This window comes from Platichthys flesus, chromosome 6 (genome assembly GCF_949316205.1).
Source record: "Platichthys flesus chromosome 6, fPlaFle2.1, whole genome shotgun sequence".
In the NCBI taxonomy this organism is placed as follows: domain Eukaryota; kingdom Metazoa; phylum Chordata; class Actinopteri; order Pleuronectiformes; family Pleuronectidae; genus Platichthys; species Platichthys flesus.
The window spans coordinates 25,359,627-25,373,899 of record NC_084950.1 but is presented as its reverse complement, the minus strand read 5'-3'; the positions used below and the strand labels follow the sequence as shown (position 1 = coordinate 25,373,899).

Sequence of the window (14,273 nt, the reverse complement as noted above, 5' to 3'; positions counted from 1 at the left end):
TAGGTGTCGTGCAGAGAGGGTAGTGATGTCCCTGTTGATCCTCTCAGTACAAGCAAGCGCTTGCAGTCCCCTGCAGTGGAGCTCCCAAACCACACTGTGATACAGTTGGTCAAGATGCTCTCAATGATGCAGATGTAGAAGTTGCTGAGGATCTTTGGTGACATGCTGCATTTCCTCAGCCTCCTCACGAAGTACAGCAGCTGTTGTGCTTTATTGACAAGCTCGGTGGTTTATTTTCCAGGTGAGATCATCACTGGTGTAGACGCCCAGGAATTTGAAACCACTCACCCTCTCCACCTCAAGCCCACGGAGGAACAGATGAGTTCTTGGACTTCCCACCTCATTTCTATAAGCTGCTAAACACACAGTGTTCAGGAGCGGATCAAGCCAACACGTCTGCCACGGTGGGAGCCATGATACATATATAACCAGTCTCGTTCCAAACTTGTTCCTGCTTTAGAAACCTGCTTCTAACATGACATGTTAACAAAGGTTGTGCAATACTGCTCTTGCTGTGCTGTCCCTAATCACATTCAACCCACTAATGTTAGTGCACCAGGGACCTTTAAAAGTTAAAGAGGAAAAACAAACACAGTAACATGACTTGATTATTGAGAGTTGCAAAGCCAATGTTACAGTGTTTGTATCCAAGAGGGGGACAACACTTTGAGTGTTTACGTGATAATCTTGAGATATACTTTCATGTTATGGTTTTATTAACGTGTTTGATCATATCTAGAGCATACGAATATTGTAGACATAAAACAATGAGCCTCATGTATTTGTTAATTTTAAGTTGTCCATAAACTCTGTCACATGATTTATAGTTTTAATGCTCCCATCCCCAGTGCAGTAGACCCTGGGGATGTGCTGGATATCAGCTGTTGCTTTTAAGATCTTTTCCCTTTGTTTCTCATTCCTTTGGAAAGAACACTTCTGAATTTCTTTCTCATTCACTGAAGCAGATCCTCAGCGTGATGACGCACCTGCAACACCTTCACTTGTAGAATCCAAACACTGATATCATGTTGTCTTAAAGATCTCTAAATCACAAGGAAAGTGAAAAGTGAATAGCCTTGATTATTGAAGTACGTTAGTGGAAGCTTGATGACTTTTTGTTATTTTCCTTTTATTAATTATTTTCCTTTGTTACACATTTGCAAATTTTTTTCTGTTGGGGCTGAGACAAATCAGAGGTGGACAGAGCAGTTGTGTTTATTTCAGTTATGCTCATACAGAATTTAGTAATTTCAAATTCCAAAGATGGATTGAATGGTTGAAACTTGAACATCCGCTTTTTATCAGACATGGACACGAAAATAGAAATTTGATCATGACGTTAAATGTTCCAGAACAGAGAAAACATGGACCTTGCGGTGAGAGATTCTCAAATGTAGACAATTAACTGTCTATGTAGTTATGTTATATGAAACAAATAATTATAGATTTTAATACAACAACAAACAGCCATAAAGTAAGTGGTATAGTTTGACTTTACTAACGCATGTCGTTTTCAGGTATTTGTTTAGTCTTGACAATCACTTGTTGATTTGAAAATACAGACAAAGAAAGAGTGAATCTATGTCGTGCATCCTCCCACCTCACCACTGCACCCCCTCCCCAGGAGATGAGAGAAGAACCAAACCTCAGACTGTGTGCATTTACGAGGTGAAATAACTGCATCTCCAAAACCCTGACGCAAAACCGTTCGCCTTGTGATGCTAAAGTGACGTCTGATGAAACAATGACACAGTGAAAGGAAGGGATATGAAGGGAGGAATGGGTGGATGTGTGGAGGGGGCTGAGTTAATGGCTTGGAAGGTGGGTGTGGAGAAGAGGAGCTGGTGGCGGTGGGGGATCCTCTGACATCACGTTGCCTCTTATAAACTGAGGGAATGGAGCCCACCTCACTTCACGTCCAACCAGAAAACTGTGAGGAAGGGGCAACGCTGTTCAGAGCTGGGAGAGAAGAAGACAAGAGGAGGAGGAAGAAGAAGAAGAAGAAGAGGCAGTAGCAGCAGGATCACAACTACACAGTCCACCCCCAGTCTCTTTTAGCTGTCTGGGGCTGACCCTTAACCTTATGGACTAGATTCTTCCCGAGTGAATTCTTCAGATTGGATTCTACTTTGATTTTGTACGTACTTTCATCAAGATGCAGGCACAGCTAGCATTTATGTTCCTTCTCTTTTTCACATGCGGGGGACTTTGTACAGGTAGGCAGTGCCGCTCTTACAACAGAGTGTACGTGTTTGCATCATTTTAGGATTTATCTTTAATCAGAGACTTCATTCATAGCAACAAAATTAGATAAAATGGCACGAGTGCTATTCACAGTTTAGAACTGTCTGTGTGCAACAGGTGTACTTTTTTGGAATTAGATTTTTAATGATGGAAATATGTTTGCAGTTAAAATACATAAGTGCACTTCGAAGATTGTCTTCACCGTTGTGGTTTTCTAACACTGTTTTTCCAAATGAATACCCTGACTTCCAAAAGAACTGTGATGATTACTGCTTTCATTAATGTTGTGTGACTTTGTGTGAGAGGAGACCGATAATGTTATAACCACACACTGAATTACTTTGAATATAAATTTACATTTACTATAACCTCAATTTAAGACATTTGTTCTTTTTATTTTCTCTCCAAATTGTGAGTTGATTCAACAAGCCCTCCCCCCTTCCAAGCTCCTCTAAGCTCCTCTCCCTTAGTGCAAAGCCACTTGGGTCTAATGAGCCATGGAGCAGCGTGTGAGATGGGGAAAATTAATATGAAGCCCTGTTCATGCAGAAAAAATATTATCAACAGAATAAATGATGGATTTGGACAAAGCTTCATTGGGTTGATTACATTCTGTTTCACTCTCAGTAGAGAGAGTTCCATAAATCAATAGCATGTCATCTGTTGAATGCTTGAAGTTTACATCACAATGTCAACATAGCAGATGATGATAAAGTCAGACACCAAACAAATTGATCAAGATCATTCTGGACTTCCACGTCTATTTGACATTTCTCCTGTAGCAAGCAGAAGTAGGGAGGATGGACTGAACTCCTGATTAGATCTGGCTGAAGGTTACATGTCTGTTTTTACCTCTCACTCACAGATGTGGACCAGGAGCAGCGAGCACTGGAGGAGGAGCTGCTCAGCAGTCTCTTCACTTCTAAGGTATGAGCTCTTCTCTTTCTGCGCCTGTACATCAGAGACAGTGTGTCCGAACAGCTTGCACACACCCAGGTCAGTTAGTGATACTGGTCATTTTTCCATCTGACTCCACTCGCAGGTGTTCTTTCATGAAGTCTGGGTCCATGAGTCACATGGACCTCCTATGGAAGAATATACAAGGGACCTCCTCATATATATGTCTATTAGAATCATTTGACATAGTCTATTGTTTTTTACACTTACTTAGTCATGTGAAACAAAAATGCAAGAGGTATTAGAAAGATATAAGACATGTTAAAATATTTTCCCCATGTTGACACAGAACACCCATTTATGATAATAATTTCATGGAAGAAACAGAAAGCTATTCATGGACCTCACCTTGATCCAATAGGGGTGTACAGGGCCCCATTTGAGAACCTCTGGAATAGAAGGGCTCTGAGAGACCGTAAACCTCTGCATAGCCTGGTCACTTTATTACCATATTGCTTTAAAATGTGTTGAGATCAGATACATTCTAGACCATTATCTAGATCTGCACCACATTTCACCTGGTCACAAGTATTGGTACTTTTCATATTCCTGATATTGTTTGCACCAAGATCTCTGCATTATTCATTTAGAAATTCAAGAAAATGGTAAAGAATAAAATCCGCTCCAAAAGTTAGTGGTTCTTTCTTGCCGCATATTCCACCCCTCCACCAAGTTTCAAGACAATCTGTCCATGTTGAGTAATCCTGCAAACCCACAAACAAGCAGACATCAAAGAAGACATAAACTCCTTAATGGACATGGGTCACTCAGGGCCTCATATTTATCTATTATTTATTTTTGGATTGACATTGTGTTTGACTTGAAATTGAATAAAGTCTCACTTTTATTCAGTAAGAGATAGAAAAGTAGATTCTATCAACACAGCCCCGTTTCTGCAGTCAGGTCCTCTGAGATGCGAGGGGAATATGAGAGCTGGGGCTGAGAGAAGTTATTCAGCTGTAACTTCCAGATCTTTATCACATCTGTGTGGTGCTCTGCGCTAAAAGGTCGGACAGAGCTGAGGGAACAAAGGTGAGAGAGGGACTGGAGACGTGAGGAGACAGATTGTCGAGCCTAATATGATTCAGAAGGACCTGACAGCATGGCAACGAGACATCTCCCTCCTCCCTCCCTCTCAGTCAATGATAAATAACTGTGATGCCCGTACGCAGACGTGGAGGTGACGATCAGCTATGTGATTCATTGCTGCGTCTGAGGCTGCTCAGGGGCAATGATTGTAATAATAACTTCCTGGTTGGATGATAGAGTGCTTGAGAGGCTGTCAAGTGCAGCATAGAAGATACTTGTGGCCTTTTCTCAACAATTTACTGTGCGTGATTATTTTTTTCAGTGACAACTAAAGTCATTAACCTGCTTGACAAGGTTTCTTCTGATCAGAGAAGAGTTCCCTTAGTACATATATCTCTATTGAGGATGATTACATTGTTCTATAAGCAGGTCTCATCTGTCACTCTGGGCTGTGTTGATCTTTGTGCTCTCTATCAGCAATGAGTGTGTTTTGTTTATGTCTGGTCTGAGCTTATCAGTGATTTAAAGTTGATACTTGCAAAGATATTAAGTTAGATATTTGAATTATTAAAAGAACAATGCAGAACATACAATTAAGTATGAATCAGAAGTTTGATTTAGCTCTAGCAGTTTATCAATGACAGAAAGTTCAACTGTTAATTAGACAGACAATATTGGGCCTGCCGACTGTGAGAATACTAAAGCCTTGCATTAAGTCTTCATCCCACTCACCAAAGCCCTTTCTTGACCAACACTAAGAGACAATATTCCAATCAAGCGATGTAACAAAACAATCCTTCATCTGAACTTTCTTCACGTTTAAAAACCCTACTCGCACACTTAATTTAAAACAAAATGAAAACCACTGAAATCGTCAACCCATGAATAATTTCAAAATGTCAATGGCTGCTTATGTTTGGTTCCCGGTGGGTTGTTTGTTTGATGTCTCCAGAACCTTTATTCGATGTTTCCCCGCGAGAAACAAAAGGGTCCCATATTCGAAGTGGCAACAGTCTTCACAACATCAGCTGCTCATAATTGATGCATGTAGGGCTCGTGGCCTTTCACAATAACTTTGAAGACAATAATTTCTCCTCAGCGTCTGAATGCTTCCATCATCCTCAGTGACACCCAGAGGTCTTTGTAGCGTTGGCCCACAGGGGACCTTCTCCATCTTAAAGCACACAAACTGGATTATAACACAGCCGGCTGCAGCTAGATGAGGTTAGAAGTGGCACAAGTATCACCCTGGGTCTGTAGTGCCTCACAATGGCTAACAAATAGCACACATAGATCTTAACTGCTGCCCTAACACTCTGCAGCCTGCATCCGTGCTCTCATCGTACCGCAGCATCATCTGTGCCTTTTTAAACGGAGTCGTCCCCAAGCTTTGCTGCTGCAGCAGAACAAACACAGTGAGTGAAGGAAACATACAAAAAGAATTCGGACTGATAAGCAACTTATTAATACTAGTATTTTTTTTTATGAAATCTAAACGGCAAAACTTAACATAGGTAACAGGAGGTTCAGCAAAGTTGATTGGTGGGATTCAGAATTGAGACAAGCAAAACAAACACAGTGTTTTAAGGGTTCTGCATTTATGGCAGAAACATCACTGGTCATTTGAAAATAAAAACTGTCCCCCCATAATCTGTGTGTTTGACTGAGTAACAGCAGAGACTTAGTGATACCAGCACAGTTTTTTTTAAATAATTTATCCAATTATATTATTTCTTCACAGTCACAACCAAACATGAGGATGCGAAGCTACACATGTTGTGGCATGGCTGTTGTTTTAAAATGTATTTAATTGTGTGACAGTTTCCATATTTGTGTTTTTGTCTGAATAAAATCGTCCGAGCAGCACTTTCGTGGCGTTTTCATAAATGTTGAAAAAGAGAAAATAAAAAAAAATCACTTTCCATGCTCCGAAGATCCCGGTCATGTTCTCCAGCTGTGTTTAAATACTCTCCGCTCCCTCCCCCTCTAGGTCTCAAACCAATTTTCACCTCATCTCAATTAAGCCTCAATTAAATCCCATACTTCCAACGCCATTCATCGCCATCCTGGAAAAAACTGTCAATTTTGGACACCTTCTTCAAACCAACACCTCCACCTCCTCATCTTGTGGCCTTTTTTTGCAGATGAGACAGAACAAGCAGAGTGCCCCCTACTGGCGTATGTCCCTGTCTAACCTATGCAGGATGGTGAGCAGCCTGAGGCAGGAGACGTGGAGCGGTGAGGAGAGGGAGGAGGGCGAGCTGAGGGGAGAGAGCCTCCTGATGCTGGAGGAGCTGTACAGCCTGCAGCACATCTGCAGAGCACTGCAGAGCCGAGAGGAGAGGGTGAGACGAGCGCACACACACACACACACACACACAAACACACACACACACACACACACACACACACACACACACACCCTTTAATATAACGAGTTAAAAATAAATAATTCAAACTTACTGCCATATCACTAACTCAAAGACCACAATCGAAATGAATTGTCTCCACATGAATTTTCAAATGCCAACAAACTAATTAAGAAGCTTGTCACCAGTAAACTGTAGCATCCCAAGTTACAACTTTCTGATGTTGGATGCTGCTCTGAAAGTTAAGTAAATTAACTCTTCTTTGTAAATCTTCTTTGAAATAAGGTAAAACATTCATCATTATTAACAATAACAAATCTATGTTTTTCCAACTAGATGCAATATTTAATAAGTTCTTCTAACACAAAATGTCAGTAAAAAGAACTTGACTATATACTTATACTTTGTTATTAGACAGTCAGATATTATTCGTGGGTCTTGCAGAGATTGAGCTGACACAAGGAGTAAAGTAAAATGAAATGAAATAAAAAACAGTAATCAAAAGGTAGTACAACCACACACTTATAAATACGGTGTCTGCTTACACACACACACACACACACACACACAAACACACACACACACAAACACGCACACACAGGGCCCCATCCATCTTCCTTAGCTGTAAACACACCTCATTAAATCTCCTCTCTTTCACCCCTCCTCCGTCTGACGTCCCCTCTCCTCTCCATCATTTTCCTCTCACTCTCTGCTCTTTCTACAGCAGCTTTTCTCTCTTTTTCTCATTGCTCTTTTGATCCGAACACAGTGACTGCAGATCAGCACCTGTTTTCCCATGCATGGGAGCACAGAGCTCGTATAATCACAGCAACACCGGCGTGGCCTCCCATTACCCTGCCACTCAGTGACAAAACATGTGTTTGTCTGCCATTTCCTCCGCATTGTGTGACACTCAACCGCCGCCCCCTCTCTCTGCCCCTCACAGCTACTTCACGACTCTCTAGAATATTTAGAGGAGAACGGTAACACTCTGCTGAAGCGAAAATCTCCCTACATCCTAAAGAGGCAAGCGGCGCACACCACCAAGTCCCGGAGGCCATACATCCTAAAACGGAGTATGGATTACTGACAGCCATCCCAAAGGCCGAGGTGATGTGTAAAGGGACCAGACCATATACTGTACTGTCAGTGGAGATGTGATTGTGTTTATTATATCTCCTTTCTTGTAACTGCTACGTTTATTTACTTTTTTTCATTTCATTGTTGTCTGTCCAGCGTTGAGGCCTGCCTGTATTCTGCTCCTTTCAAACATAGGTCCTGAAAATAAAACCCTGAGCATCAAAAAAAAAGTGTATCATTGAGAAACTATATTTATTTACTCCATATGTCTTTGCTGCACACAACGCCTATTTCATGCAGGATATGATTAAAGGATTCATGATACAATGAATTTGACTTATCTTTTCTTGTTGCGGATCAACCAACTGGTTCTGAAGCACTAAATGCTGACCTCAGGGCTATAGCTATTACTGAGGACATCCTTGTTGTTGTTTGTGAGAATGAAGAGGTTTTACACACATGAGGAATAAACATTATACAAGCTGTTTTTTTTCTTTCTGTTTTTATAAAGTGAAGTGAAAAAACGAGTTAAAAATTCATTAAGTTTATCTCCAACACATTTACTTTAGTTCTAGAAATGTGGGGGTTTGCCTTTCAGAATTTAGACAAATGACCTGAGCTTTCAATAAATATTGTTAATGACACTTACATTGTTAGAGAGCACTGGGTCCTTTTCCCCCAAAATCACATTTCAGAGGAGATAACACTCATAATCTAGAAGGGCGTTCATAGAGTGCCCTATCTCCCAATTTAAGAAAGTGAAGAAAGTGGTTGCGCCCCTGTATCATCCCCAAATGGTAACAGGTTCCTTCTTGGCTCATTCACCACTCCCCATGCAACGAAGTTTGAATACAATCGGTTCAGTAGTTTTGTGTAATCCTGTTCACATAAGACAGACAGACAAACATCAATGAAAATATAATCTACTTGGTGTATACCAAAGCTTCAAGAGTTTCAAAGACCTTCTTGTAGTTGGAGCCCTATAATGAAAGCCTGTGAAAGGATAAGACTGAGGGATTTTCTAGAGTCAATAAAACCCCTGATAAGACCAAAAGCAACACAGAGCTCATCCCACTAATAAGTACAGACAACAGGGGAAAAAGTACATTGATTGTTTTTTGTCTTTTCATGGGATTGGTTGACAATAAGATAAATATAAAATATAAAATAACCCTATTCATCAAAGAAGTATAGATGCTGTACAGCAGTCTTGTGATGTTAAAAATCTTTCCAGCAAATCTTCTTGCAAAAGCTGAAAATAGAAGGAGGAGAAAAGACCTCCAGCTGCTGTCAGTGTGACAGCGATGTTCAACACTACAGTCGCGTCTGGAAGTTGATGCAATACTGATTCCTCGGTGTTAACATTCAGCACATAGCACCCTCAGCTTCGGTCTTATTAGTATGAGCCCTGTTGACATTTTTTCAAAAGGGCGCATGAGGCATTTCAACCTCAGCCGATAAAACAGACTTTGACCGCGAGGAACGAGAGTCTTGGCCTTAATAAATAGCAGTTTTTATCTGCAAATCCAAGTGCGCTGGTTTCCTCCTTTGAAACTCGCCTCTTAACCCTGACAACCAAAGATCCTGGATGAAGTGCAACACACAGACAGACATACCCCTTCAGAACATTCTCATTCTGCTGCTCTACAGAAACTTATCTATGGCCATTCCTGCCCAACAGAGGTCTGCTTCATTGTGGGTTTGACTTCACACATTCACTGCTACATGCCCAGGTTAAACAGGTGAGGTTGAATAGGGTTAGAAAAAGGAGGAAGCTAAATGGTGCCACAAGGTTTTCTAGTGATCGCAACCTTTTCTCTACATATAAATCTTTGGTAACACTCATCAAAATGGCTGAAGTGATGAATCAATAGGCATAAAAAGCTAGATCTGACTCACACTTTGATCAGACCTTCAAAAACAGATATAACAGTGGTTATCTGAGGTGATAATCAAATGTTTATCAAGTATTCTACATTTTTTTAAACCAAACTTAACTACCACTTCCATCTTGCTGTAGGGTGTAGCCTATTGTCTAATCCAACATTTTACTTCATCATTACCTGTGCTTACTGCATATTTTGTTTAATAAAATACAGCCTCAGTCATATGAAAATAAATGTGGCAGAGGATGCAACTGGTAAGACTTGCTATTTTAATTGTCGGTGGTGGTCTCAACCAAATCCATTTCTAGTATTTCATGACCAGTGATGTGGATCTACCTACCTCTCCTGGAACCGTCACCTTATCGTGGTGGAGAGGTTTGCGTGTCCCTATGAACCTGAGGGCTGTGTTGTCTGAAGCCTTGTGCTCCTGGTAGAGTCTCTCATGGCAGAGTGGTCTCAGGTGAGGGGCCAGACTAAGAATGGTTCAAAAAACCTCAATGAATAACGAAAAAAGAGGAGATGTGACCCGGCCCCGGGCCCCGTCTGGAGCTAGGCCCAGACGGAGGGCTCGATGGCGAGCGCCTGGTGGCAAACCCGGGGGATGCCAAACTTCGTGGCACCCCCCCTCTCTTCATCCCATGGGCCCACCACCTGTGGGAAGACCCGTTGGGGTCGGGTGCGCAGCCACATGGGTGGCAGCGCAGGTCAGGGGTCTCGACGGACCAGACCCGGGCGGCAGAAGCTGGCTCTGGGGACGTGGAACGTCACCTCGCTGTGGGGAAAGGAACCGGAGCTTGTGAGGGAGGTGGAGCACTATCAGTTAGATCTGGTGGGGCTTACCTCCACGCACAGTCTCAGCTCTGGTACCGTACTCCTGGATAAGAGTTGGACTCTATTCTTCTCCGGAGTTGCCGAGGGCGTGAGGCGCCGGGCGGGTGTGGGGATACTCATAAATCCCCGGCTGATGGAGTTTACCCCAGTAGACGAGAGGGTCGCCTCCCTGCGCCTAAGGGTTGTAGGGGGGAAAACTCTGACTGTTGTTTGTGCGTATGCACCAAACAGCAGCTCAGAGTACTCGGCCTTCTTGGAGACCCTGAATGGAGTCCTGTATGGGGCTCCAGTAGGGGACTCCGTAGTTCTGCTGGGTGACTTCAAAGCCCACGTGGGCAACGATGGAGACACCTGGAGAGGCGTGGTGGGGAGGAACGGCCTCCCTGATCTAAACCCGAGCGGTCGTTTGTTATTGGACTTCTGTGCTAGTCATGGATTATCCATAACAAACACCATGTTCGAACATAAGGTTGCTCATAAGTGTACCTGGTACCAGAGTACCCTAGGCCGAAGATCAATGATCGATTTTGTGATTGTGTCATCTGATCTGAGGCCGCATGTTTTGGACACCCGAGTGTCCAAAACATGCGGCGGAGGCTAAGCAGCGGGTGTGGGAGAAGTTCGGAGAGGCCATGGAGAAGGACTTTCGGTCGGCACCAAAGTGTTTCTGGAAGACTATCCGGCACCTCAGGAGGGGGAAACAGGGAACCATCCAAGCTGTGTACAGTAAGGATGGGACTCTGTTGACCTCAACTGAGGAGGTCGTCGGACGTTGGAAGGAACACTTTGAGGAACTCCTGAATCCGAATAACACGCCCTCTATGTTGGAGGCAGAGCTCGAGGTTGATGGTGTTTCATCGTCAATTTCCCTGGTGGAGGTCACTGAGGTAGTCAAACATCTCTGCAGTGGCAAGGCCCCAGGGATTGATGAGATCCAGCCAGAAATGCTAAAGGCTCTGGGTGTTGAGGGGCTGTCATGGTTGACACGCCTATTCAACATCGCGTGGGAGTCGGGTGCAGTGCCAAAGGAGTGGCAAACCGGGGTGGTGGTTCCCCTGTTCAAAAAGGGGGACCAGAGAGTGTGTACCAATTACCGGGGTATCACACTTCTCAGCCTCCCTGGTAAAGTCTACTCCAAGGTGCTGGAAAGGAGGGTTCGGCCGATCGTCGAACCTCAGATTGAAAAGAAACAATGCGGTTTTCGCCCCGGACGTGGAACTACGGACCAGCTCTTCACTCTCGCAAGGATCCTGGAGAGTATGCCCATCCGGTCCACTTGTGTTTTGTGGATCTGGAGAAGGCGTATGACTGGGTCCCCCGGGAGAAACTGTGGGAGGTGCTGCGGGAGTATGGGGTAAGGGGGTCTCTCCTCAGGGCCATCCAATCTCTGTACTCCCAAAGCGAGAGCTGTGTTCGGGTCCTCGGCAGCCAGTCAGTTTCGTTCTCAGTGGGTGCTGGTCTCCGCCAGGGCTGCGCCTTGTCACCAATCCTGTTTGTGATATACATGGACAGGATATCGAGGCGTAGTCGTGGTGGGGAGGGGTTGCAGTTCGGTGGTCTGAGGATCTCGTCACTGCTTTTTGCGGATGATGTGGTCCTCATTGGATCATCGGCTTGTGACCTTCAGCACTCACTGGATCGGCTGGCGGCCGAGTGTGAAGCGGCTGGGATGAGGATCAGCACCGCTAAATCTGAGGCCATGACTCTTAGCAGGAAACCGATGGATTGCTTACTCCGGGTAGGAAATGAGGCCTTAGCCCAAGTGAAGGAGTTCAAGTACCTCGGGGTCTTGTTCGCGAGTGAGGGTACTATGGAGCGTGACATTGGCCAGAGTATCGGAGCAGCGGGGGCGGTATTGCGTTCGCTTTACCGCACCGTTGTAACGAAAAGGCAAAGCTCTCGATCTACCGGTCGATCTTCGTTCCTATCCTCACCTATGGTCATGAGGGCTGGGTGATGACCGAAAGGACGAGATCGTGGGTACGGGTTTTCTCAGAAGGGTGGCTGGCGTCTCCCTTAGGGATAGGGTGAGAAGCTCAGTCATCCGTGAGGAACTCGGATTAGTGCCGCTGCTCCTTTACTTAGAAAGGAGTCAGCTGAGGTGGTTCGGGCATCTGGTAAGGATGCCCACAGGGCGCCTCCCTTGGGAGGTTTTCCAGGCACGTCCAGTGGGGAGGAGACCTCTGGGAAGACCCAGGACTAGGTGGAGAGATTATATCTCAACACTGGCCTGGGAACGCCTCGGGATCCCCCCGTCAGAGCTGGTCAATGTGGCCCGGGAAAGGGAAGTCTGGGGCCCCCTGCTTGAGCTTCTCCCCCCGCGACCCGACCCTGGATAAGCGGATGACGATGAGTGAGTGATGAGTGAGTGATGTGGATCTAATGTCTAATGGCAACTGCCGACTAGAAAGGTCAGGATTTAGATGGCAGTTCATTTAGTTTATCTGCTTCTTGTTTGAAGTGAACTTGCATAATAATTAGGTTCTCTTCATTATATATTATTGATACAGGATTTGTACAGTTAAATTTTATTTCTGTTTTTTAATTGGTAACATGTTATAATTGGATTTAATAATTTACTCATATTCATATAGGCTAACAGAATGGTTTCTATATATATCTTTTAAAAGGATATAAACCAATGTGAACATGAACAAACCACTACAAATCTGAAAAAATATAACTGGGGTCACTTGAATCAGAGTTTTATTTTGCAAGACTCTCTGCTTCAAGATTTGGTAAAAAGACCAAAAAAAAAGGGCCAGAACAATGCTTTGGGTTGGGTTTTTTTTGTCTCCAGAAACAATATTCTCGTATTGTTAATAACCACAGAGCTGACTGTGAACAGATTACACTGGTGCTATTTCTTTGGTTGGAGAAGGTTAAAATGAAAACTTTTCATTTCTTTGAGCAGCAGAAAAGAAAACGACATTCACCCCCAATGCTCTGGGGTGACTGCAGACAGCTCCGAGACAGATAGCTTGAAACATCAGCAGGGGAAACTCAATCTAAGTGCCTTTGAAGACACTGCTGGATTTTAGGAGAATCCAGCCTTTAAAATGAAAAGGCTTTTTTCTTGATCCTGTATCAAATCAATCTTATCTGTTTTCTTGTGAATATGAAGCAAAAAGCTAAGATGAGCTTAGAGAGTTTGTGGTTCAAGCAATATTCAAGTCGGTGAGTGTCGGCACACTTAAATCTCATTTAACTCTACCTCTTCAGATCAACCTTCAATACTTTGATAGGATTAACATTATCTGTAGCGCTGCTTTTGAAACTCTCCCTCAGCTTCATTATGCAGGGGCCTGTGGACATTTTTGTAACTAACAGCTCCAGGAAGCTTTGTGTGTCCAATGAAGAGGCCAAACGGTGTCAATATATGGGCTGAAAATGTGACCACCAGTGGTGTATATGCCCATCACAGGCAGTGGATGGCAGTGTTGTTTAACTAGTTTCTTGGCCTGATGTGGCGTGTGAGTGTAGCAGTACAGTACCTGTGGCAAAAGAAGAGCTTATTGAAGGGACAAAACAGGCAACTGAGTCAGAAGAAATCAATTCCAGGGAAAACCCTCAAACAATAACAGATAGTAAAGACAAATAAGATTTTGTTTTGGGGTTTCTTGGGTGCAGTGTCTATTCTTACAGTTAATTAGAAATAGATATATTTTCTCTCTGCAAAGGCTTCAAACTTCTAGAAGAAGTGAAGCGCAGCAACAGTCTTATAATGTTTGTCTCTGCAACAGTTCAGAGTTATTGTACCTTGCTCGAAATTATGCCAGTGAAAATGTAATCTGCAGCTACAATTTTATATTTGTCAGATGATAAAATAACTGAGTGAGACCTTTAGATTCATTTCCTTTGTGCATATATATACATA

At 43.5% G+C, this 14,273-nt stretch overlaps 1 protein-coding gene across 1 annotated transcript; it reads left to right on the top strand.

The window, feature by feature from the left end:
* The first annotated feature begins 1,929 nt into the window (after window positions 1-1,929).
* Window positions 1,930-7,811, top strand: nts (neurotensin). The gene is made up of 4 exons (XM_062390717.1): window positions 1,930-2,216; window positions 3,110-3,171; window positions 6,375-6,575; window positions 7,546-7,811. The coding sequence occupies exons 1-4, from the start codon at window positions 2,156-2,158 to the stop codon at window positions 7,687-7,689; spliced, it is 468 nt and encodes a 155-aa protein (XP_062246701.1). The 5' UTR covers window positions 1,930-2,155; the 3' UTR covers window positions 7,690-7,811.
* Window positions 7,812-14,273: the final 6,462 nt, after the last annotated feature.